The following is a 27,273-nucleotide window of genomic DNA, read 5'->3' as shown; positions in this document are numbered from 1 at the left end:
CTAGTGTATGGATAGACTGCATTCTTAGGAATACCGGTACAACCAAAAAAAACGTTGCTTCCCTATGTCTTGAGCACAACGACACTTTAGTGGGGTAGACATAGCTTATCTTTCTTAAATAATAATGATATAACACATATTCCAATTATTTTCTAGGCTACATCTTAAATCAGCAATCCCACATAGCCATTTAAATAGCAAGCGAAGTACCTTTTTAAGCATGCATCTGATTAGTCCTTTTTCTTAGCTGTCCTACTATATATCATTATCTCCATTTCAAAACCTTTGTTATGTATCTCTACCACACACCCACGGTTGTCTGCACATCATGTGATGGCAGAAGCGGGAGATGGAGGAGGAGGAGGATTTTATAGTGCACAGAGCAGACTAAGCTCACTGGGGCTTTCCAGCCTTTCTGCTCAGTACATCATGTGACTGTGGTTGCCATGGTAGTCCCATGACATTTTGCAAACCCTGTAGAGTTCTAAATCTTTGATAACTGCCTGAAGAAGCAAACCAAATAATGGTAATTACTAAGATTCTTAGCCTGCCACATTGATTTATATTAATAAAACTCACCTTATTTTTTCATGTAATTGCTGCTTTAAGTTAGGACCGGACAAATCCCAGTTGTAGTGTCAATGCTCAGCCTTTACAGCTCCCAGACACAGTGCTTACAACTCAAATCACCACTGCGATTTGTACATGTACATACACAGTGCCAAAGGACAGATATTACAGACCTAGCATTTATCTCTCTCTCTCTCCCTCTCCCCCTTAATAGTAAATTTATTCCTGAAACAACTTTTTTATCTGACATGATTTATGCAAATTGCCTCTATTACTATAATGACTTATTAATGAATGAATAAAACAGTTTCTGCCGTTCATCTTTGTCACCGCTAACAATGAATCTAGGAAATGTAATTTTCCCATTACAGCTGTAATTATTTAACATATAAAATGTATTTATTGCATTAAAGAGAGCCTGTCATATTTGAGCCAAAGTATGTTATATATAGTGGCTTCTGCACTAGTTCACAATGCTCTCTCCATTCAGGAGCGAACATGAACTACAGAATGTCAGATGTAGAGACGCTCATGTTGGTTCCCAGGCGGCTTCCTCGTACGTCATAGCACCGCTGTTACATGAGCGCATAGGAACTGTAGGAGCTAGGTACCCGGGAGCGAGCATGAAATACAGAGACGCTCATGCTGGTTCCCAGGCGGCTTCCTCATACGTCATAGCGCAGCTGTTGCATGATAGCAAAGGAACTGTAGGTGCTAGGTGCCCGGGAGCGAGCATGAAATACAGAGACGCTCATGTTGGTTCCCAGGCGGCTTCCTCGTACGTCATAGCACCGCTGTTACATGAGCGCATAGGAACTGTAGGAGCTAGGTACCTGGGAGCGAGCATGAAATACAGAGACGCTCATGCTGGTTCCCAGGTGGCTTCCTCGTACGTCATAGCGCAGCTGTTACATGATAGCAAAGGAACTGTAGGTGCTAGGTGCCCGGGAGCGAGCATGAAATACAGAGACGCTCATGCTGGTTCCCAGGTGGCTTCCTCGTACGTCATAGCGCAGCTGTTACATGATAGCAAAGGAACTGTAGGTGCTAGGTGCCCGGGAGCGAGCATGAAATACAGAGACGCTCATGCTGGTTCCCAGGTGGCTTCCTCCTACGTCATAGCACCGCTGTTACATGAGCGCATAGGAACTGTAGGACCTAGGTACCCAGGAGCGAGCATGAAATACAGAGACGCTCATGCTGGTTCCCAGGTGGCTTCCTCGTACGTCATAGCACCGCTGTTACATGAGCGCAGAGGAACTGTAGGAGCTAGGTACCTGGGAGCGAGCATGAAATACAGAGACGCTCATGCTGGTTCCCAGGCGGCTTCCTCGTACGTCATAGCACCGCTGTTACATGAGCGCATAGGAACTGTAGGAGCTAGGTACCCGGGAGCGAGCATGAAATACAGAGACGCTCATGCTGGTTCCCAGGCGGCTTCCTCATACGTCATAGCGCAGCTGTTACATGATAGCAAAGGAACTGTAGGTGCTAGGTGCCCGGGAGCGAGCATGAAATACAGAGACGCTCATGCTGGTTCCCAGGTGGCATCCTCCTACGTCATAGCACCGCTGTTACATGAGCGCAAAGGAACCATAGGAGCTAGGTACCCGGGAGCGAGCATGAAATACAGAGACGCTCATGCTGGTTCTCAGGTGGCTTCCTCATACGTCATAGCACCGCTGTTACATGAGCGCAAAAGAACCATAGGAGCTAGGTACCCGGGAGCGAGCATGAAATACAGAGACGCTCATGCTGGTTCCCAGGTGGCTTCCTCGTATGTCATAGCACCGCTGTTACATGAGCGCATAGGAACTGTAGGAGCTAGGTACCCGTAAGCGAGCATGAAATACAGAGACGCTCATGCTGGTTCCCAGGCGGCTTCCTCATACGTCATAGCACCGCTGTTACATGAGCGCAAAGGAACTCTAGGACCTAGGTACCTGGGAGCGAGCATGAAATACAGAGACGCTCATGCTGGTTCCCAGGTGGCTTCCTCGTACGTCATAGCACCGCTGTTACATGAGCGCAGAGGAACTGTAGGAGCTAGGTACCCGTAAGCGAGCATGAAATACAGAGACGCTCATGCTGGTTCCCAGGCGGCTTCCTCGTACGTCATAGCACCGCTGTTACATGAGCGCAAAGGAACTGTAGGAGCTAGGTACCCGGGAGCGAGCATGAAATACAGAGACGCTCATGCTGGTTCCCAGGCGGCTTCCTCGTACGTCATAGCACCGCTGTTACATGAGCGCAAAGGAACTGTAGGAGCTAGGTACCCGGGAGCGAGCATGAAATACAGAGACGCTCATGCTGGTTCCCAGGCGGCTTCCTCGTACGTCATAGCACCGCTGTTACATGAGCGCAAAGGAACTGTAGGAGCTAGGTACCCGGGAGCGAGCATGAAATACAGAGACGCTCATGCTGGTTCCCAGGCGGCTTCCCCATACGTCATAGCGCAGCTGTTACATGAGCGCAGAGGAACTGTAGGAGCTAGGTACCCGGCAGCGAGCATGATTCAGTCTCTGCAGTCATTCAGCACTTATATTTAACGTATGGAGATAATTCATCCTCTCTCATGGGTGGACTCTGTTCACTATGTAAACTGTCCTTCAGCTTAGATGTGACAGGTCGTCTTTTATTTGGGAGAGCACATTCTTTATATTCTACTTACAACTTGCTTGAAAACAAGAATGCACAGGGATAAGGTTGATGAAAGTAAACCTTCATGCAATCAAGGACAAATTCGTTTTCATCCGTGTCTTTCAGGTACGGATTTTGTTTTCCAAGGGTCCTTTCATTGCAGTCTTTGCGAGTGACCCACACATTATTATCAAGGCCATAAACCAGAATCTTAACAGCGTTCTGAGAGACTCCAACATCAATGGACACGACTACATGCGCAATATAGTGCACCTGCCGGTCTTCTTGAACAGCCGTGGCCTAAGCAATGCTAAAAAGCTGTGCGTGGCATCGACTACCAATGGGGATGTGCCAGGGCTGGATAATGCAGGTGAGATGTTTACTTGTGTTATGCAGTGTCCCTTTCTTATATGTGTGATTAATCATATGTTTTAGTAAGCAATGTTCTTTAATAGCGTGGATACAGAATGATGACCAATCAGTCCTGAGTGTAGAGATAAACGCATCTTGTGTTTCTGTACAGTATGTGCTTCCACTTGAATGAACACTGAATTAAATTGAATGCAGTATATAAATATTTTTTGTAGAGTTGCAATGAGAGAAAGAAAGGTTCAAACCCTGAAATAGAAATCTTAATTTGTCTTGTTGGGTTAAAGCATCAGTTGAACAGAATAATAGAACTTTTTCAAAGCAAAGTATATCCTATCACCAGTTCGCTGCTCCAAATTACCACCGCAAATATCCTGATGGATGTCTGTCTGTATCCTGCAGGGCCACATATTTACATACATGGGGGAAATTGGTTGTGTTTATTAGTACTGCCAATTTCAGGTTAGTTCATAGCAGATCTGCCAATCATATCAGTGCTCTGACATACAGGTATGGAATCTCTTATCCAGCAACCTGTTAACCTGAAAGTTTTGAAGATCAGATTGGGAAAAAGGTCAATTATTGCTGCTGTTCAGCAATAATGTAATTCAGAGACATAATCGCAGAAGTTTTTTCTTCCACAGTTACTAAGAGGAGCACTGCTAAACATTTTAGAGGAGATGACTTTCAGGGTAAGTGTGGAGATATACAGGTTTAATATAATAGATTTAAGGCATGGTGGTTAAACCACTGATCTGCCCCAAGCACTCTGGATAGAGAATTCCGTACCTGTATATCTGTAACGGTGGTAGCGAAGACCTTTTCATTGTAAGACTTAATTATAGATGTACTTGATATTATACTCTCTGGCTCATGACATCACCATTAATTGGTGATACGGATACTACTAGTCACCTTTTGACCTTGAATCCCTTTACAAAATTTAGTTACCAGCAGAAAAGCAAAAATCACCGAATATATTCAGTAGAATCCACCCCTGTAATGTCCTCTGTAGACCACTGACTCTCCTTCACTTCCAGCATAACGTAGGTTTCTTTTACTCATTGCTCTTGTACAGATCATTTTATGTAACTGCAGGGCTTATACAATTTCCATGTTTGTTCCATCAGACTGTGCGAGAGTTGAGTTGTATACAAGGTTCTGCAATGCTGCATTATTCTCCTGATTGTCTTCCCATTAATAGCCATATACGATATAGGCAAGACTGGCAACGTGATGGTTTACTGCCATAACTATGCCGACATAATTAATTTACTTTACCTGATCAGTGATCCAACGTGGATCTGGTCCATTGGGCCGACCAGCCGGATTACAATGCTTGTTGCCAGCGTCATAAATGTGTAGTTTAGGCATAAATTGTGCCCTGGGCCAACTGGTGCTTCTCTGCTGGCGATGGGGTGTTAAAGTAAGCACCTCCTCCCCTAACTTATCTTATGAAATACCCTGTCTCCCAACAGTGGGCTGGAGGATTGTAACTTAAGCATAGATCAGTATTACTTGGCTTTTTTTATGTTGTCCAAGAAATTTCACTTTTACATATGGAGACTACCTTGTATGTAACAAACCAATGTTGATGGCCGAAATGTTTACATGTGCGATTGAGCGTTCCATGTACATTTTTCCCTTCCTCCACCAGGGGGCCATGAAGATCTGGATCGACGCGTGTCACAGCACAGTCTCGCGGAGGGCACAAAACTTGGCAGCAAAACAGCCTTGAACAGACGGGTAAGAGGAAACCGATAACTCTCCCATTTAGACATTACTTTTATAAGCACTAAGATCGTGCCTTAATTTGCATGCAGCTTGCTGAGTGTTCATCTGAAAGATCTATATTCTATTTTGGATTAACCTGGCATCTAGGGTGAGATTCAGCTCAGTGCGATGTGTCTCCGAAAACGTCCGCTGAGACATTTCATGCCGGTATCATGTTAGGGCAGAAGCCTCAGCTTGTGGAGATTGCTGCCCTATTGGCTGACTGTGCGTAGCCTGACATCGCGGCGATGTCCGCATGACACAATGCCAGCAATTGAATCTTCCTTTAAAATTGCCAATGTTGCAGAATAATTATTTTCTTTAATGCCAATGGAAAACAATCCCATCCAGCTGACCAGGATGAGGGATAAGTAAGAGCGCACTTCTCTCCGTCTGTCTCACTCGTTTTCCAGCAAACTGTTTTCCTACATGACTGAGATCGCGATTTGCTTTCCGAATATGGGAAATGTAGTGTTTGGGGAAACCCTGCAGTTGGCATTACTACGAGACTGGTCCATTGGCCACGCTGGCTAGATTATAATCTGGTTTGGCACATTCAGAAATATGTCCGCCTCCTAAAAAGTAATCCTGTGAGTAGGCAGTGGGGTTTGCCCATGCCGTTTTGGTTTTCTGTGGCATTAATGAAAAGTAAATCAGATCTTGGAAAAGTTGAAAAATAAAGACAAATAATGTCTGGCTGGCTGCAGATCGTTTCTCTATTAGGGAGGTTGTCTATTTAAAAACTCACATTTATTTGTAGAAAAAATAAATCGGACAAAACGGTAAAAATGGCACTGAGGAGAGAATAACTTACACACTGTAAGGTGTTTTTTTTTTGTGTGTTTTTAGTTTTAAGCAGAAATGAAATCTATAGTATAGTGACCCATTCATCCTGGTGACTTGTTCTGTAATTCAGTAACAGGAGAATCTAGAAACTGTCTGTCTCTGGTCACCTGGATAAAGGACTATTCTTGTGGCTTAAAAAGAAAGATGGCTGCTGCCATATAGTTTTGGAAGGGATTAGAAAATGTTTTTATTGCAGATGCTTTCAGTTTTAGGGTCTGTATAACGTATGGAAATGTATGTATTTCAAAATTCAGAGGTGTTAGAGGGTGCTGATAATTCTGACAATCGGTATAGCGACAAAATAGAGCCGATTTGCAATAATCACGATATAGAGGAAATGCAGCCCTACTATAAATAAGACAGACCACATGTGTGACACGTCTGCTCCACGGCTCCTATACATTCCCAACGCAGAAAATGCCGGCACTTGGAATTGGCGTCACTTACAATGCAGAAAGTGACATTTCCTGTTTTAAAGCATCAATGCCAGGACCCGCCGTCTGGATAAATGAAGCTAAGGGATAGGGTTAGGCTTACGCTCCTGGCATTCATAGGTATTAAGTAGTAATAAGCATAACAAAATGGGAAAGGAGGTCAACAATGGAAGAGCGCTTTGTCAGGAGAATATACAACATATGGGCTAAAGTGTATATTAAATACATGAAACTGAGAGATGGCTGTTCACAAAAATATGGAAGCTTGGAATTTGTTTAAAGAATGGTTACGTACAGGGCAGTGCCGGTGTCGGTTTCATAGATGGGCTGAAAATGCCCCCACCTACTAAACACTTTAGGTCTTCCTCATTTACCCACTGTGTCATGATGATTACCCCCTCTCCAGGATACATACAGAAGGCGGCAAATGCAACGATCTGTCACTCGTCAAATGTCCTTTGATCTGACCAAGCTGCTGGTGACCGAGGACTGGTTCAGTGACATCAGTCCGCAGACGATGAGAAGATTATTAAACATCGTCTCAGTAACAGGTAATTTTCTGCTGGCTAGAACCTTAATTATTAAATATTATTTTTCTGTAAGAGTGTTAGATGCTTGAAACAGACTCTCACATATACACAATTGGTCTAAACACAGGTCTGGCCTTGGTGTGGAAACCTGTCTAAATACTCTTATCACATATAACTGATAGCGGGTTACCCCTGCTGGAGGCTGTGTACAAGGATAGAAGATTACAATCTGATCAGAATGTGACCAGTAGACCAGATTACAGCCTTTCTTTTTTCTCTTACATTTCAATAACTTTATTTTCCAAGTGTTTCAAAAACTCCTTTTTGGTTTATTTATTTATTTTTATTGTTTTCTGTAAGAACAATACAACACTGGTTCCCAAGTGCAGCTCTTTACACTCAGGTTGTTGGGATTCCTGCTACTTTGACAAAATGTATGTTGTACACAGCTATCGGTGGGATACTGTTTGCTGTTACCTTCAATTGCAACATAGTATTTTTGCGCTTATTTGGGGATTAATCATTTTGCTGTAACAGAGAAGGCCGTGGACTTCTTCCTTGTTTCTTTTTCCGGTTCATGTCTGTTTTGTTGACTGCATCTCTTTATTTGTATACTGCGGGACCAAGTGTGTTTATAATCTGCAATATTCGGTACACTACCTCTTCTATGTTTGGATTAATTTATAGAGCTGTAATGGGTCAAAATGGGTGACATTTATGCAGGCAATTTGTATTCTCCGATGTCAGAGTAAATGTTTTAACTGGGTGGTAGTAAAGCTTCCAGCACAGGAAGACCAGTCCAGTCATCTTCGCTTCAAAGTGGGCAGCACGTGTGGCTCAGTGGTTAGCACTTCTGCCTCACAGCACTGGGGTCATGAGTTTGATTCCTGACCATGGCCTTATCTGTGTGGAGTTTGTATGTTCTCCCCGTGTTTGCGTGGGTTTCATCTGGGTGCTCCGGTTTCCTCCCAAACTCTGAAAACAAACTGGTAGGTTAATTGGCTGCTTGGTATATATATGTGTGTGTGTGTGTGTGTAAGTTAGGGGATTTAGATTTTAAGCTCCAGTGGTGCAGGGACTGATGTGAGTTCTCTGTACAGCGCTGCGGAATTAGTGACTATATAAATAAATGATGATGATGACAGTACTAGAAATTGTAGGAAGCCTCTTTTCTGTTGCCACTACCCTCTGAGCTGTGTGATTCCTGAATAAATCAGGGCACACCTAGCCCTCTGTTGGCCATGTCTCTTGTCACCACTTTGCCGTTGATGTATGGCAGCTAGGTGGTGGTTTCTGCTAGCAATAATGTTGCATTAATTGGCTTGTCATGTCAGTATTAAAACATTCGAGCTGGCCTGGTTTGTGATACTGTACAATAGATAAGAATCTGTACCTATAAAGGTGTAGCTCTATTCTTCTGCCTTCTCCAAGTTAATGTGTACCTGTCGCACCCGAAACATTCCTGCGTGAAAACCAATGTATAGTACAGTATACATTGATATTCAGTGGGCGCTAGTGTTCAGTGTTATATACTTGTTGTAGTGTTTTTCTTCCTGTAATCCCTGCTGCGTACACTGAGCACTGTTAAACTATACGTCCATTTGCTGCACCTCCATCTATATTGTCTCTTTTTATATGAACAGATGAATGCTAGCTCTGTGCAACCTCATTTCTTAGCATTGTGGTCTGACATTATTCCGACATATTTTTCTTCCTTTCCATTTGTAGGAAGGTTACTGAGAGCGAACCAGATTAGTTTTAACTGGGACAGGCTGGCCTCCTGGATAAACATTACTGAGCAGTGGCCCTATAGAACATCCTGGCTTATTCTGTACCTGGAGGAGACGGAGGGTGTCCACGACCAGGCAACCCTGAAAACTATCTATGAAAGGTAGGTGTGCCTTTATAATGGCTAGTAAATCTATACAGGACAAGTGTCTCCACCTAGAGGACATTTCCGGCTCTGCACTTACTGGTCAGTGAACACTTATGACCATACTTCCTGTTCTTCTTTTCTCCTTAAAGTAAATTATTTAAATCAAACATTTCACCAGATTCCTCCACAGAAGAGGACAAGATTAGAAAACAACTACAATTAATGTTTGATAAAACAAAATATTAAAGTTTATCACTATGCTATATATATATATATATATATATATATATATATATATATATAGGAGGAAAGCAGAATTTTCACTATACAATAAAATCCTTCCTTATTTGACTGTCAAGTTTGTTTCAGACGAGTGAGGTTTTTTCGCCCTACAAAGGCTACGTGTATTGGTAACGAGTAACATTATCAGGATCCAAACAAAGTCACGTTTTCACCAGTCCTCAAGTTACACTGTAAACACGTCTAGGGCAGAGAGTATAAAGCGTATTGGAGGAGATGTGAGCTTTCATGGGTGTGTGTTATGAGAGGGCAGAGCTGCCACTCACAGCAAGTGTGTAGCGCTGCGGAATCACTGGCGCTATATAAATAAATGGTGATGATGATGTAGAGGAACAACTAAAAAGGTTTGGTAAATGAGAAAGTAGTGTATAGGAATTTCAGCTGTGTTTGCAGTGCACTAAAAGAAATGTATTTAGGTTTCCAGCAGATGGCAGTGTTGTTCCTCTCTATCTTCATATTGTACTTCTGACATATTAATGCCATGTTTACAATATTGTAAATATGCTGATCTGGATCACCCAGAAACATTGACAACAATTAGATTTTTTTTTTAAGCCGTCAAAAGTATTCCAGTGGGCAGTAGATAAATTATCTTTTTTTGTTTGATCTTTTACATGAATGAGTTATCTATAAACTAATTATATAAAAGTAGTCAAATAGATTATTTTTTTTACCAGAAATGTAAAATTCCAGTTTAAACTCTTACCTCATTGCTCGTTAAACTGTTAATTTTAATGAACTTAATCTGTTATTCAATGCTTTGTTAGTGTAACTGATGTTCAGCTATCAGACTACTAATGTGCCTATTTAAAGTGTACCTGCTGTGGGCTGGACCAGTACTCCTAGAATGCCGCCGTTATCTCTCTAAGGAGCAGAGCATTATGAATATTGTGCCCTGCGGTGTCGCACATCTGAGTGTAACAGCCAGCAGAGGTGCAGGCATCATACAGAGACTGAGGACTCTAGTATATCCAGAGTATTGTTTAGTCGCTGGTTTGTAAGGCCGGACAGTGGGGAAAACAGGACACACATAAAACAGGCTATACAAGATAGACATGAAAACAAGGGTGCTGCTCACGAGAGAGCTTACAGTCTAGTTTGAAGAGGGCACAGCTGAGAGGAGTGTGTAATATACTATACAGAAGAGCTACTGTAGCACAAATTGCTGAACAAGTTAATGCTGGCTATGCTAGAAAGGTGTCAGAACACACAGTGCATCACAGCTTGCTGTGTATGGGGCTGCAAAGCCGCAGTCTAGTCAGAGTGCCCATGCTGACCCCTGTCCACCGCTGAAATCGCCTAAAATGGGCACATGAGCGCCAGAACTGGACCATGAAGCAATGGAAGAAGGTGGCCTGGTCTGATGAATCACGTGTTCTTCTACATCTTTTGGACGGCCGGGTGCGTGTGTGTCGTTTACCTAGGGAAGAGATGGCACCCTGAATTGGTAGATGGAATTGCTGTAACCTGAATGGTTTGCGCCTTGCACGGTGTCATCTTAATAATTATTTTTCTCAGTGTTCACTACAGAAAGAGAGGGGAAGGGGCCACAGCTACATTTACAGGGAAGAAGGTCCTAACAGAACTCTCAAAACTGAAAGTGGATAAATCAATGGGGCCAGATAGGATATATCCAAGGATACTAAAGGAGCTTAAAGGGGTGCTGGTAACACCATTAACAGAATTATACAGTCAGTCACTAACTACAGGAGTAATTCCAGAGGATTGGAAAAGAGCAAATGTAGTCCCACTACACAAAGGTGGAAGCAAGGAATAGACAGGCAACTACCAACCAGTGAGTCTTACATCAGTAGTAGGGAAAGTGATGGAAACATTCTTAAAAGAAAGAGTTGTTGAAGATCTAAAATCCAGTAACTTACAGGATTGCAAACAGCATGGATTTACTGGGAGGAGATAATGTCAAACAAATCTTATTGACGCTCTTGACTGGGTGACTAAAGTAATAGATCAAGGTGGGGCCATAGATGTAGCCTATCTAAACTTTAGTAAGGCTTTTGACACTGTCCCACATTGTAGACTGTTAAAGAAAATAGTAAGCTTGGGATTGGATTCGAAAATGATGGAATGGATAAGATATTGTTGCAGGATAGAAAACAGTAAATGGAGTACATTCACAGGAGGGAAAGATTACCGGTGGAGAACCCCAAGGATCTGTACTTGGACCAGTGCTTTTTAATATCTTTATCAGTGATATTACAAATGGTATTGAAGGTATAGTATGTCTTTTTGCAGATGACACAAAGATATGTAACGGGGTAGACACACCAGGAGGGGTAAAACAAATGAATGATGATCTAGGTAGACTAGAGGAATGGTCAAGAGAGTGGTAACTACAGTTTAATGACAAAAAATGCAAAATCATACACTTGGGTCTAAAAAACCCAAAGGCTAAATACAGTATAAATGGCACTATAATGCAAACTACAGAGGAGGAAAGGGATCTAGGAGTCACTATTTCAGGTGATTTAAAGGCAGGTAAGCAATGTAACAAAGCAATGAGGAAGGCACGTCAGATGCTTGGTTGCATATGGAGAGGAATCAGTGGAAGAAAGAAAGTAGTAATAATACCACTGTAAAGGTCATTGGTACGGCCTCATCTAGAATACTGTGTTCAGTTCTAGAGGCCATATCTCCATAAGGATATAAATACATTAGAGACTGTACAAAGAAGGGCAACTAAAATGGTGCATGACCTACAGCACAAAACTTACCCAGAGAGACTAAAAGACCTTAATATGTATAGTGTGGAGCAGAGAAGGGAAATGGGGGACACGATAGAAGCTTTCAAATATATCAAGGATATAACAAGGTACAGGAGGGAAACATTCTTCAAAGGAAGAGAAGTATTAAAATATGAAGACATGCACTGACACTGGAGGGAAGTTGGTTCAGAGGAAAAACTACATCACAGAAAGGGTAGTGGATAAGTGGAATAGCCTCCTATCAGAGGTGGTAGAGAGTAATACAGTAGAGTAGTTTAAATATGCCTAGTATAGACATGATATCCTTACAAAGAATAAAGGATCAAATACGGTTTGAGTTTACCATAGGTTAAAAATTGGGCGGTTCTTATCTGCCATTAAATTCTATGTTTCTATGTCACCAGATTGGACATTTGTTATTGATCGCTGCCGCTGGGGCTCCCTGTAATTCCTTCTTCCCTTCAATTACTTTAGTGAGTAAATAACAGGTTTAACCAGGATTTTTGGCCTGCGAGGCATTAGTGAATAGTAAATAAATAAATATAAACTCTCCATCTGGGCATGTCTGCGGCTGCTTTTCCCCTTGCCCAGAGCAGATGGCAAATGACCGTGCTTAAAGTGGATGGTTATGTCCTGCAGCTCCGTCCTTGTCCTCCTCTCCTTTCACATTTATTGTACACGTTGGTTATTAACATGCAGGGATTCGTCTGTATCATCAGAATGAGCAGATGAATCCTTTAGGGAAATGTACACATGGTGCGTGGGGCTACCCCTCCAGTGGTGGAGCTGTCTATCATAATCCTATACTGGGATCCAGTGCTGGGGAGCAGCAGGAGAGAAGGTGTCTGATAGGCAGACTACAGTGACTGCAAGCTCCTGATTGGATGAGTGCTGCACCCAATCAGACTGGAGCCTTATGTAACACTACTTTCATATAGAGAGATGACGTAGCGCAGACAGAAGTTTTCCTGTATGGGCGAACAAAGGACAACTGCATTTGTATGAAATGCAAGGAAAGGACACAAATTATGTACTAGTCTGGGAAAAGATGGGTGGCTGTATATCTCCTTCATGCTACCTCCAAAATAAATACATCCACTCCCACGACACTTGTTTTATAGGACAAAAAGCTGAAATCATAAAGCTTAGGACATTGGTTATTCTTGCTGCAACTGTTCCTCCCTCTGTATGAGTCACCTAATCTGGTGCCTCTACAGAGCCCTGTTTCTTGAAAGTCTGCACGTGATTTTTGCATCCATGTGCTTTAACAGAACATTGTTTTGCTGCCCCGCCTATATCATGTTTACTTTGGTATTTTTACAATGGTAAACGCTTGTATTTTAGTAGTGAATTAATTTTGCCTTTAAGACTATGAAGAAAAAATTCAAAACCACATGACCATTATTTTGCAGTTTAAAGCGAGGAATGCTTTGAATTAATGAACTGAATACTTGTTCACAACAAAATGGCTGCCTCCACTGTGTGTTGGTGAATGGTCCACTTTAAGTCCTTTATACCTCAACTATATTAACGATAGATTTATTGTGTGTGTGTGTGTGTTTTCCTCTTTGGGCCCTATCTGTGCCCACCACGCTGTGCCCATGCCTGGTACAGAATAGATACCTACAACCCCTCCCGCTGTGCAGGCAGCTCGGCTAGAGATAACGTTATAAAACTCCCTGTAACAGCTCATTGGCTGGCTGCATCATTATGACACAAAGCACCATAATTCTGTCTGAGACATTAGCTGCCCTCTGGAGGTCCATGCAGCTCTGTTAGAGCTCTCTCATGGATTCCTGCGCCAGTTGCTGGACTGATAAGAGGAAATAACTGTATCCCAGTATCCTACAATAAATCATTGTATGCATTTAATAAAGAGGACAGCAGTGTTCTAGCCTCATACTTATAATGTTGTAACACTGGAATGTGCAGTCAGATCTGTCTGGCTCGCTGCATGTGAAAGACATTTAATATCCGACCAACATTTATGGATTGCGTTCTTACTGTATCTTTATGATGGTTAAGTGAAGTAAGGTATATCTCTATACCTTAGTAGTTACTAGAAGAGTGGGCATCTTTCTGTGTTTAGTCATTGTCTACAATACACAGAGCTTTACTGACTGTTACTAGGGATGTTGGTCCCTGACATAGATGCTCAGTATATTTTTATTTCACTTAGTGTCACTTCATATATTAGTTTCCTTAGTGGTGTGTTCACTGGGCAGGAGTTTTATATAAACATCCCGGCTGTCCAGCATGCGTACACGGTCCCCTGTTACACGATTGTTCCCCCATGATGAGGGCTGGCCGTGTTAGCCATAGACCACTGTTACTAATGATCTAATGTTATTAGAAGATTAATAAATCACTCATATTTGGTGTGAGTGTACTCATGGGTAAAACCAGATTACATTGTGGGGTACATTTCAGTGACTGCCTTAATTGTATTATTGTAACTAAGGGAACAAGTGTGGAAAACCGTATTATGTTTTGTTTTTTTTAAATAAAAATATGTTTGCTTTCCCTTGGTAATGCTTATAAAATAAATTATATATTTATATCAATTTGCTATACAACTCAGTCCCCGGCTCGCCATGCCGGGCAGCCATGCACCAGAGTCCCCGGCTCGCCATGCCGGGCAGCCATGCACCAGAGTCCCCGGCTCGCCATGCACCAGAGTCCCCCGTGTTATGTGTTCTTCTCACTTTCTGAATGCTTATGTGCTATACAGAATACACTGAGTGGTAAGTCTGTTATGCCAATGTGATGCAATCTATGTTAATACTTGTGTAATGTAGCCTGTGAGACATTGCTGAAAACAAACAAAAATGCCCTAGAAGAGAAGACTGGAGGGAACTATACAATTTTACTACATTTGTCTTAAGTTTATCCAACCAGCCAGCGTCTGCTCTGCAAAGGAACAGCTTCCTGTCTGATAAGTTGCTGCTCTATTTTATACACAGCATTAATGCAAAGATACATACTTACATTACAATTATTTGCTCAGCCCTGGGCTCTCCAGTCTACCCCCACCTCTCACCTCTCACCCTCCAGTGCTCACAGCAGAAAATTTACCCTCTACAATATTAACCATACACACATCTGAGTACCATTGTTAACACTGTGAACCCCCTCTCAGTAGTGACACCCCCATACATACATACATACATCAAATATCACCCATATATCGCTACAGTAACCCCCAACACAAACCACTAACCCCCCACATTAGGCTCCCATTGTCTGCAATAATGCACTCTCTTACTTTCAAAATTCCATTATTAATCTTTTCATTAAAAAATTAAAAATATAAAAGATGTAGAAACCCTGATTATATCTGTGTACATACAGGGTTGGGAAGGGTCAGCACTCATGTCTTGTACTGTGACAGAAAGAAGGCACCCATCCATTGACGTTCTGGCCACCGGGTTAGAATAAGGTTATTGAAAAGTTAGCGCCAAACCCAAATTTACCAATTATTGCCTATGGGTTCCCCAGTCTACAGTGTTTGAATCTTTACCAGTGTCCAGTGCAGGGACCACCCCATCACCTCTGTTCTCATGTCTTACTGGTTTATGGATTACAGAGAGCCAACTGAGCTTTGGACCTCCTCACATGAAGCTGGTTGTGTGAGGGTGTTCTAGTAATGCCATCGCAAAGCACAAGTTGCCAGGACCTTAGCCATTATCTCATCAGTGGTCAAACATGATAGAGGCCTGTATGATTCACCAAAGGATTGATTTTTACCAGGAAGTACTATAATTATTGCCTTACAAATGGAAGGATGAATTAAGAGTGTGTAAATAGTGGCTGCAGGTAGCCCTCCTGATGCACTTTATATATTTCCAGATCAGATAGATTTACAAAGTAGACACAGTGTCCACTAGAAGTTTAACTAAATTATTTGATTTGCCTTTTTTTGTATAATTTATTCTCTGCAATCTAAAGGCACAGTGATGAGACTAAAACGTGGTTGTTCGTCCCACATGTCACAATGTTTATTCAAATCATATAATTGATATTACTATATTGATGGATTAAGTTATATTGGTATAATAATGTTTGATTAAAAATGGTATATATTTTAATAACGTGTATATATAATATATATATATATATATATATATATATATATATATATTTATTTATTTACATTTTAATTCTTTCCATCTCCTGTCCTGATTAGAATTCCCAGACAGTGGATAAACTCACTGCACCAGAAATAATTTTATTATCTTAACCTTTAAGTGTACACACCTGTTTTTGATAAATATGTTTAATAAATGCAGTTGGGTTCCTCATAGTAGTAATGTTCAACCATCCAAAGAAAACATACTTTTTATATGTGACACTCCTAGGGCAATAATAAATTGTGTTCTATATGGGACCAAATACTAGATGAATTTCATTACCAACCCGGACAAAAAAAAAACACTGAGAAGATAACTTTTGTTAGGTACCCTTTAAAATAATTAAAGTTTGTTTTAAAAATGGTTGATTACAGCCTCCCAAGAATGCTTTATGAGCCATGGATTTACTGAGATATTTGACTGTAGCACATTTTTTATTTTCACATTTTATGGTGCAAAGACGGCAAATATGCAATCCTAGATCACTGCTCCTTCAGTGATCCTTTCTGGATCCACCTTTTCTCTGATTGCTATATCAGTTGGAGTACCATAAGGCTCAGGCCTAGATCCTCTATTTGTAAATTCACTCCTCTTCGTAAACCTAATACGCTCCATTGGATTTCAGTATAACCTATTTGCAGATGACATTCAGATATATCCATCCTCTGGATGTCTCACCGTCTGTGCTTTTCACCAGCTAACAGAAGCTATCCAAGACCTCTCTATTTCTGTTGCTAACACAGCAATAAAAGACTACCTCCAAACCTCACTGTCTATACATCATTCTTCACTCTTCTTTATTCCCCACATCCATTCTGTCTCCCAAATCTTGTTACATGGATCTTCAGAACATTTCCAGAATATGCACATTTACAAGAAACTTATGCAACATTTTCGTTCATGCGCCATACCAGACTGTATTCAGTTTATATTTTACACACCGCACAAAGACTAATTCTCTTACTAAATGTCCTTCTTTTGCTGTTCTGCTCTGCCAGTCCCTAGATCAGTAGGCTATACTTTCCAGAAGACAATTTCAAATCGTTCTAAGATGAAAAGCTATTAACACAAGTACAACATCCATCACTTACCCGGAATAATCTCCTAACTTGATATCCTGCTTAGCCCAAGATCTGCACCTTACATGACTTTTCTTGGCATGCACCCACTCTGTGGAATTTCCTTCCAAATATAAAAGGACTTTCCCTTAGCCTCTGAACCTTCAAGGGTTCCCTGAAAGCCCATCTCTTTTGCTAAGCTTATTAAATTCCTGAACCACCCTCATAACCACTCTAAAGTACTCTATCAAATTTCCACACACCTACTCGGGTCACTCAAAATGTGCCTTTATTTTCTTTCTATACTCAAATAGTGTAATGACCCCCAAACCTGACCAGTATGGAGCATGTGGCATCTATCCGCATATATCCAACTTCTATTTTCCGGTAGATGGTAAACTTGCAAGCAGGATCCTCTTACCTCTTTGTGTGTTTAATATCCGGCCTTGTTTTCTTATGGTGTTTAGTTCCAATTGTAAAGTGCTGTGAAGTTTGCTGGCATTATATAAAGACACGTTGATGATAATTTATAACACACGTAGAATCTTCCCAATTTGCCCATTAATGATCAATCGTATATGGAATTCAAGCCATGGGATGGATTAGTGTGCCTGACCCATGGCCTGGTTTTTGGATGACCCTACATGTTGACTGATTTGTCATGTTTCTTACCAGATTATGCTTCATGTGGACATTCTCTCCAGTGGCGCACACAGGGGGGGTTTCTGGGTCTCCAGAAACCCCTCCCCTCCGCTAAAAAAGTGCCCTATATAGCGGCACTGTACTATACAGCAGCCGCTATATAGGGCAAAGAAGCGGCGCTGTCAAAGAAGCGTCTGCGGCAGTGCTATACTGTATACAGCACCGCCGTGGACGCGTCTTTGACAGCGCCGCAGCTGCTGTACGGTACTGCCTAAACGGAGCTGCTGCGCTTTTTTTTTTTTTTCGGAGGAGGGGAAACACCCCCCCCCCCCCTTAAAAATGCTCCATGCGCCCCTGCTCTCAGAAACAGGAAATCAGATCTCAGTTAGTATTTATATCTGTCACATGATGAGGATAATTAGTGAGGTTGAGGCCGCTTCCCGGTTTTATTCCATGGATAAAAAAAAGAAATTTGCTTTCTGTAGACTCCGTGGGTCAACATTACTTAATACATAGACTAGTGTCCATAGATGTGTCCAAGCAAAATAAACAGTATTTATAAATAGCACACATTTGTCCTGCGTATTTCTGTAAAACACCAATTATGTGGTTGTGTCCTCAGTATGTCCCTGTAGTGCTGTCACTGGTCACTCTGTTTCCAAACTTACTCAGGATTGCAAATATAGAAGAACACTGTTGCATAATGAGAAACCACAATCTCCAGCTGTTCAATACCGTGGCAGTAAGTCTGAAATATGATCCTAGCTGAGTCGCTGGGGGACAATCCAAAACAAAAATTAAGGCTAAGGTAAATGCAGTTAAATATTTAAAAATATGATGAATCACATAGATGTGAAGTACCCTATAATATAGAAATGCATCATTAATACCTCCTATTTGTAAATGCAACTAAAGGATTTTGAGCCTGTTTATTACATCTAGAAATTAAAAATCAAACAAAAAGAGTCAAGAAAGGAATCCCTGCAACAATTGAATGTGAACTCTTTGCTCTCCAACAGTCTTTGTCTCCATGTTCTGAGTGCCTGCAGCAGCACCCATTTATTTTTGGGTACTATAAATGTCACAGCTTATACCCCAACAGTGAACTTATCTGAGCTTTTTGGGAGTGAGAGTAAAGCCTTCTGATCCTCTGCTCACTCCCATGAGCCTGATGCAATCTTATAAGGAGATGCTTCCTGCACCCTGGTGATATGCCGGAACCAGCTAGGAACTTTGTTCTCCCCCTGGGACAGAGATGGCCTTCTAGTCACCGGATCACTCCCCTGAGCCATAGCACCGCTGTTCTGTGTGTGTATTGCTGCTTGGAAGCAAGATACTGCCAACAGGTGGTGTGTGCCCAGGGAAAAAACAAACGTGACAATGTGGCTCTATGATAGGGAGAAAAGAGGGTCAGGGAAGCAGCACACCAACACACACATTAACTTTATTAAGCATCACCTGATTGAATGGCTATGGTCCCGGCGCAGTCATGTGCCACATCCAGTTTCTTCTGCCCGGCTTGTCAAATTTGAAATCCTGATCCTGTTCACGTCACTGTGCTGACTGCTCTGACTGTTGTAAAATTCTGTGTGTACGTGCCAATTATAAGGTCTCTTTGGGGCCCCAGTGGAAACCTTAGTTGAAGTGTTATGTGGGGTAATGGAGCACTACAAAGGGTTGTCCCAAAGTAAACAATTCTTTTTATTTGTGTGACTGCAAATGATTAGCATGCTACATATGACATAAACGTTACGAATCGGCCCCTCTCTACTGTCAGGTTCAGAAGACCAAGATATGCAAACCTGTTATGTTATCTCAAACCTTGTGTTGTACTACTGAGCTACATATTATGCCTGAAATAACTACTATGTTTATAGTTAAAGAACTTACCTAAAAATAAATATATGGTTCTAGGGGAAGTTAATATGAAAATAAAAACTGCACTTTCTGTGGTATCCCATAGCTGTAACAGTTCCACGCCATATTTCTCTCTCCTTACTGTGCCGTGTGTTTAAAGCAGGGACGCCAAGAGAAATTGGGGGGGCCCCTTTACAGCAACTCCTTGGGCCCCCTCCACAGGCGAGTGGCAAGGGTGCCATATGCTGCAGCGGTGGTGCCGCCAAAGGGGTGTGGCCACATAATGGGGGTGTGGTGAACACTCTGCACTTCTTTAGACATGACCTAATGGTGGGGGGGATTCAGTTGTCGGCGATGGGACATGCAGACATCACGCACATTGCGGCAATTACAGTAGAAATCTCTCCACTCATTTTACCTCGCACCCCATAGAGGTGTGGGGAGCAATGGGAGGAAATTTCTGTCAAATCTATGCCGCAATGTGTCCCGAGGACGTTCCAGGGACACTTTGTAGCTAATTCAATTCCCCCATTATGTATTAAAATGGTGTTACCCTCACCTACCTGTTGTTGCAGCTTTCACAACCTGGTACTGGGTTCTTGCATGGATCCTGGAATATTGGGAACTGTTGGAAAATATAAATATCGAAAACTGAGCAATAAGTGAACACAGTCGATAACACAGATCACACAGTATATAATACATACATTATAATAAAATATTACATTTATCACACCCTCCCCTGCCACATCACGCCACCCCCCCAGACACATCTTGCAACCCCCAGTTATATTATCATGCCACCCCCAAGACATATTTCACCCCCAGCCCACTGTACTTGCATATGCTGATGACAGAAGCCTTCCTGCAGAGTGAGCAGGGAAGCTGTGAGTCTCGTGAGATGTGGACCTCCTGGCTTGCTCTGCAGGTTGATGGACAGTGTGTGTGACACACTGTGGACAGCTTCTCCCTCTTTAAAAGTTAGCTATAGTGCTCCAGTGGGGCCCCCGGGCCCCCCAGGCAGGCTTGGATAATTTCTACCTGGCACCTCTGCTTTAAAGATTTAAAGAAAGACAAGCTGGTGTAGATGCTTCTCCTCTATGAATTTCTCATTTGCTTGTTTTTATACCAACAGAATGGTATGGGGAGGGAGTATGGCGTCCAACGGTTACAGGCACTGGGGGGTCCCAATGGATCTGTCAAACAGCACATCTAAAGAAAGTCCAATTTTATTTTATTTTACTTTTTTTGTTGCATTGTGCAGTAACTTAAGTAGAGTACAACTTTCTTAGGAGGGTGGTGATTCTCTGTCTTCAATCTTCAACAAAGGAATAAATGATAAAGCTGATTTTTCTCACAGGTTATAAATTCATGATCACTTTTTTTAATCCTTTGCTGTTCTCCACAGTTGTATTTTCATCTAAAACGGTTTTAATGTGCAGATTTTTAGTACTTAAAGTTTAGATCTTGTTTCCTACTTCTGAAGTATATCAGACCTTGATTTGATAACTAGCCTCTCCTTGCTTGAGGTCTTTACAATCCCTTCATTTCTGAGTTAGAGTACCAAGTGATGTTGTAATGAGTCGCACGAGTCATTGCACGTCTGTACAACTCTTCCCTTTATTACTTCTAAGAGTCCATTTTTAAATGTACTCATACAGTGAGCTCCTTGAAACATGCTAGTTAACTTGTGGTTCTTCCAAGATCCGTGCACTGTGGTTACATATTCTCTGACAGCGTGCACTTGCCATAACTAGTTTCAGACATCTACCTGTGAATCATCAACCTGCATTATGGAAAACATTTTAATGATACTATACACAGATCTTCCTTAATGTGTGCATATGGATTGCCCGACAGACCGACTAGCCCCAGTTGACCAGTTTAAATTCCGCAAAACGTGTGAAAATGTAACAAAACTTGAAAATTCAGAACCCATTTTTTACATGGGAAGCGTAACATTTTGCCCATTTCAAACTTACATTCCATTAGATGTAATGCAGATGGATGGTTAATATTTCCATTTTTGCTTGAGTGCTTTGTAATGTAAACAAATTGCCCAGCTGCATTGCAGGCCATATAGCACCATTACCTGCTTCTGTGTATAACGCATTAAATGCATCCAGTCACCATGAATTATAATCTCCTGTCTGAGTTTATCATCCTGTATCCCGTGTGTCTCTTGTATAAACGTGGGGGCAGGAAACTCTTGTATTTACAGCATGCTAATAGCGGCAGGAGATAAATGGTACACATTTTTTATTATTAAGGAATTCAGATTTGGTAAAACAATTACAAAATTGTATTTTTTTTCCCTAGCGCAAGTAGTAAAATTTATTTTTTCCATAAAAAGCCTCATTTATTTTTATAGTAATTTGATGACACATCTGCTTGCTTTATTCAGCTGAAGAGGGAAATGTTACTACTTGGTGTTTTGTAAAATTGCTTGGTTAAATTATTTTCTGAATCGTTCAACTTTTAACAAATGACATTTGATACCAACACTGGAAAGTAATTTCAGCTAATTAAGTAGATCCTTCTATAAACCATTGGAACATTAAGATGACAAACTGTTCATTCAGGATTATTTTAATTGGTACAATTATTGTAATTTTGATGCAATTATGTGTTGAGTTAAAAGCTTTTGTCTGAATTATTTCAGGGTTTTTTTTTTCGTGTTTTTTTTTAACATACAAGATAAAAAAAGTGATGTAAAAATGAAGATTATCTGATAGCGGTGGGATTGAAAAACATGCAGTAAAGTCCAATATTATGAAATAATATCCCAAATCTATGAATTTGTCATCGTCCCCCAATTACTAACAGTAATGCATATATTATACTGGTGGTTATTGTTCTGATAAATATGTTGACATTTTATTTACTGTATTCCTAATGAGTGTTTTGTTCATCTGTTAAATCTGTATTGTGCTTATTGATACGTTCAGGTATTGTAGATGTAGGTTAATTGGAACTTTAGTGTTTTTTAATTGGCAGAGTATCACTGCCAATTAATACTATATGCTCCTTCCTTATTAAATGCACTTGTTCGTCTACACACTTATTCACTGTCGACTATGAATTAACTTGAAACCAATGCATCAGTAATATTGCTGGTTCCAAATGCATTCCTAGGGGTAACCTTTTATAAAGGAAAAAGTGAACATGTTTCCCATAGCAACCAATTAGATTCCAGCTATCATTTTCTCAAATGTACTAGATAATAGCTAGAATCTGATTAGTTGATATGAACAGCGCCTCCACTTTTGCTTTTTAGAAGTTTTAGTAAATCTACCCAATAGACTTCATTTTCACGAATAGTGCATCCCACAGTATGTAGGTGATGGTGTTCTTTACCATTGTTCCTGCTATTGTATTTTGGAGTATTCTATGGCCGTATAGACTGATGATGATGATGATGATGATGATGATGATGATTTTTTATTATTATTATTATAATATATTAGTCAAATATAATTTTATGGTTAAAGGGACACTAACACTTTAATTCAATTTTTTCTTACCTTTTTTTTTTTTTTTTTTATTGGTCAGTATTTAGATCAGTTTTTGGATCTCAATAATTATGCCACCATCAAACAGGAACATGAATGTGGTATAGAAAGTCAGTGCTCTGAATAGCAATTATATTTTACACCCACCATAAGGAATGGATCACTAAACATAGAGCAATGCTCAGACGATATTTTCACGTGTGTGTGTGTGTGTGTGTGTGTGTGTGTAAACCTGCTCATACTGTGACAGGGACATGAGACCATGTATAGAGATATCTGGACAGGAACAGGAGACTGGGTGCAGGCAGCTCTGGACAGGAACAGGAGACTGGGTGCAGGCAGCTCTGGACAGGAACAGGAGACTGGGTGCAGGCAGCTCTGGACAGGAACAGGAGACTGGGTGCAGGCAGGGAGCTCTGGACAGGAACAGGAGACTGGGTGCAGGGAGCTCTGGACAGGAACAGGAGACTGGGTGCAGGGAGCTCTGGACAGGAACAGGAGGACTGGTGCAGGGAGCTCTGGACAGGCACAGGAGACTGGGTGCAGGGAGCTCTGGACAGGCACAGGAGACTGGGTGCAGGGAGCTCTGGACAGGCACAGGAGACTGGGTGCAGGGAGCTCTGGACAGGCACAGGAGACTGGGTGCAGGGAGCTCTGGACAGAAGCATAGATGCACATTGCAATGGCTTTCTTTAAAAGCAGAGAGAAAAATATATCTTTATAACATTGTTTTCTTTAGATCTCAGTCTGCATTTTATCGTTTTGCTATCCATGTAAAGGTTTAAGCTGGCCACAAATAATGCTCTATAGTCTCCTTGTCCCAATGTGCAGATTGCACAAATGCCCAGCCTTTTATGCACAGTGGCTATACCTCACTGTACATCTTTCTGCAGTAATCAGATCAACTCACACGTGTTAGTGAATGTCATTGGCTGGCTTCATTACTATCCTTCTACTTGAGCCTGCACGTGGTGCAGTGGTTGAGTAATACTAATATAACCAGCCAGTACTGTTACTATTCTGAAATGTGTTTAAGATATTTTACAGAAGTCTTTCTTTAAGAAAAAATCCCCACATTTTGTTACCATCTGTTCTGAATCCAAATATTTGAAATGTGTTTAATTGAGCCAAAACTTTGTTTTGACCGCATTCTGTAGTGTGTAGTGTGTACAGCCTCACTAGAGATCACTGAACATATTTGCTGTAGCGTTTCCATGTGCTGAGAATGCATTCAAAGTACTAAATAACGTCTCCGATGTGTACAAGGCCTGATCGTTGTTATAAGCAGTAGCACGGAATCCAGGACACTTTAATTATCTTTTTGCTTAACAATCCCCAGCAGCTGAATATTGTATAGAACAATTGTTCCAGAATTAGAGTTTGTTTCAATGTCTTTATTTTGTCTTACCGCACTGTAAGCTGTTGTCCTCTGATCCTTGGCACTGACTGGCAATATGCAGGACCCTCCACTGTACAATTGGGGGCCAGTTCAATTAGCTGCAAGAAAAAAAAAAGGGAGTATTTCATTACGGTAATTGCCGGTAATATCTGCATAAACACAGTCGCAAGGTTCCATAGTAACACCATGACTAACTGAATCACCCCCAAGGAGAAAAGTGTATGCCGGTAGCTGGAGTCTGACCTGTATTTAAGGTGAAAAGTCTAGAATGTAAATTAAGTCCTTTCCATTCCTTTGTATTTCCTAGTGACTAGGAAATATTAAATAAATCCCATTTTTGGGATGTGTGGACAGGTGTAGCAGTAGTTTTTCCCATTTACAGCAGAAACCCTCACCCTATTGTGTATCTATATTGGGTACACATTAATTGAACGTGAAGGAAGGCTGTGTTTGACAGTGACACTTATTGCTCCAGATATGGCTGTCTTATGGCCAGGGAGAACAAGCAGTTAATCCCATCTTGGAGGCACATTTCCCATTACCCAAGAATGTCCTTAATACCCTACTTTCTAAGATTCCTGTATGACCCTCCAATTTCTGTAAATGTTAACTCTGCAGAAAACACACTTGTGGGTCATACTGTGCCTTAATAAAGGTTACATTCTCTTCTCAGGCTAAAAATGTAAATGTTCTGCCAATTTGTGCAGTGCTAAAAAGAAGCCTTATTTCCCTCAAGCTGGCTGAAGTATCTGTGGTGTTTTCTGCACAGAAAGCTTTTCAGGGCCCTTTAGCCTAATAGGCTTTAGCATTTCAACAGCTGGTGAGCCCTTTCACTGCAGCCTTTGTATCAGTAAAAATGCATCGAGTGGCAATCGTTTTTGTCAAGATAGCTCTATTTATCAAAATATAGCTTTCCTTTGTTGCCCTTATTGAGATAAAACATTAATTCTTTCTATTCCTCAATCCCAGGCATATGATGGCATTCTCGCTCTTCCTGTTTCTCATGCTAAATTCTAAATCAACAACAAGCCCTCCTTGTACGCTTTCCAAAGCTGCTTGTAACAGACTTCACTGCAAACTCAAGTGTGGCCACTGAACAGTGCTGCAGTATAGTTCTTGTACTGTGTGGGAGTTGTCCCAGGCATGCGAGATACTGTGTAATACTGTTAAGGCTTGTGTGGTTAAAACACCATATCGTGAACCCAACTCGAAAAATGCTGGAGAGAATATAAATTCCTTGTTGGACTGCACAGCCATTTCTGCAATAACCCCCTCTGCAGAAATATCCAATTGCTGCAACACTATTTAATGTAGAAATAGGATGTGTTTCGTCAGTACCGTTGAAGAAACGATTCTCTCTCCACCTTTTGTTAATCAGTACCTGTGTCTAGAGGTGCTATAGAACTTGTAAGAGCAATGCTATTACCAATTTATATAAAAAAAAAAATATGTATTTCAAGAACTGTCAGATAAGGAAATTTTGGAATAACGTTTTTGTAATGTTACCATTAAGGAAACTACTTAATGTCTTAAGATTTTATCTGACACGTAGATTGCACATAATGCCGACCACGTCTGATTCCTGCATTAGATGTTGTGGGCCGGGCATGGTATCACCTATGCTGGGAATACCCCAAGGTGTTTGTCTTTTGGTGGAAAGTTTTGATGTTCATGTCAGTTCCTTCTGTTCTGATGGCCACTGGAAAGCCCCGTGCCTCCCTTTATGTACTGTCCAGAACAGAGTAAACAAGATAAGGGTCAGGGAGTCTTTGGTACAATATTTTTGGATTGGAACAGTTGTCTGGCTACAAAGTCCCATCAGGGTTTTCCCTGAATATTATTTCAGCTTTATAATCGGAATATACTGGTCTTTGTCAATACAGGGTGGCTGATGTTGATTGATGCGTCCAAGTCTAAATGACGACCAACTTGCAAACATGTTCAAAAATCTTTATGGTTCGGGTGTCCGTCATCCTCCTCATCATCCGCTACTTACACTTAATTACCAGCAAATAAATCTGCTTTTTCAGCATTTGCTGCGACTATGTCTCAGTCTGAATCTGTACGCATCTGCTCGAACATGCCCTTCTGTGCCTATGTTACAACCCCTTCCCTTCCCCGTCATGTCTTTTCAGGTGTAAGGAGTCAAACGTACCAAAAAGTTGTCTGGTCTAAATAGCTGCAGTTCTGTACGTTCATGTGCAGTGTGAAAACCGCTTAGCTACACAAACGGCTCTGCGTTTAATTTGAAGCTCATACTAGTAGTTTATTTATATTTTAATCCTCTTGTTCTATACAATAAAAAATGATCAATGTATTTTGCTTTCTTATGGAAATCTGTCACCTCCTCCAGCAATAGACTGCAGTTTTATTTTACAGACCCGATTAAATCCGTCTTTTATTTCTTTTCTGCTTATTTGTCCTATCATCCAATCGCCTCTTTTACTTACCCTCCAATTATTGGGATTTGCTGCTGCATTTGTTGCCATTTTCCTGTTTAATAAATGTATCAGGTCTGTGTGAATGCATAAACCTTTTTTTTTTTTTTTTTTTTTTTCGTGCATGCTTTAATTTTCACATTTAGCTGTCAGCCATATTTTAGCCTGACCTTCTA

The 27,273-nt window shown here is 41.2% G+C and overlaps 1 protein-coding gene across 5 annotated transcripts in view; it reads left to right on the top strand.

Annotated features, from left to right (window-relative positions):
- The window catches only part of KIDINS220 (kinase D interacting substrate 220), a 110,064-nt gene that overhangs the window by 45,228 nt on the left and 37,563 nt on the right, over positions 1–27,273 (top strand). For all 5 annotated transcript variants that reach the window (XM_075201466.1, XM_075201469.1, XM_075201467.1 and 2 more), the window contains exons 19-22: positions 3,337–3,580; positions 5,237–5,325; positions 7,039–7,183; positions 8,891–9,053. In XM_075201466.1, coding sequence (XP_075057567.1) covers positions 3,337–3,580; positions 5,237–5,325; positions 7,039–7,183; positions 8,891–9,053 — 641 coding nt within the window. The remainder of the gene's footprint in view (positions 1–3,336; positions 3,581–5,236; positions 5,326–7,038; positions 7,184–8,890; positions 9,054–27,273) is intronic.

Source organism: Mixophyes fleayi, chromosome 3 (assembly GCF_038048845.1).
Source record: "Mixophyes fleayi isolate aMixFle1 chromosome 3, aMixFle1.hap1, whole genome shotgun sequence".
Lineage (NCBI taxonomy): Eukaryota > Metazoa > Chordata > Amphibia > Anura > Limnodynastidae > Mixophyes > Mixophyes fleayi.
This window is presented reverse-complemented; position numbering and strand designations above follow the sequence as displayed.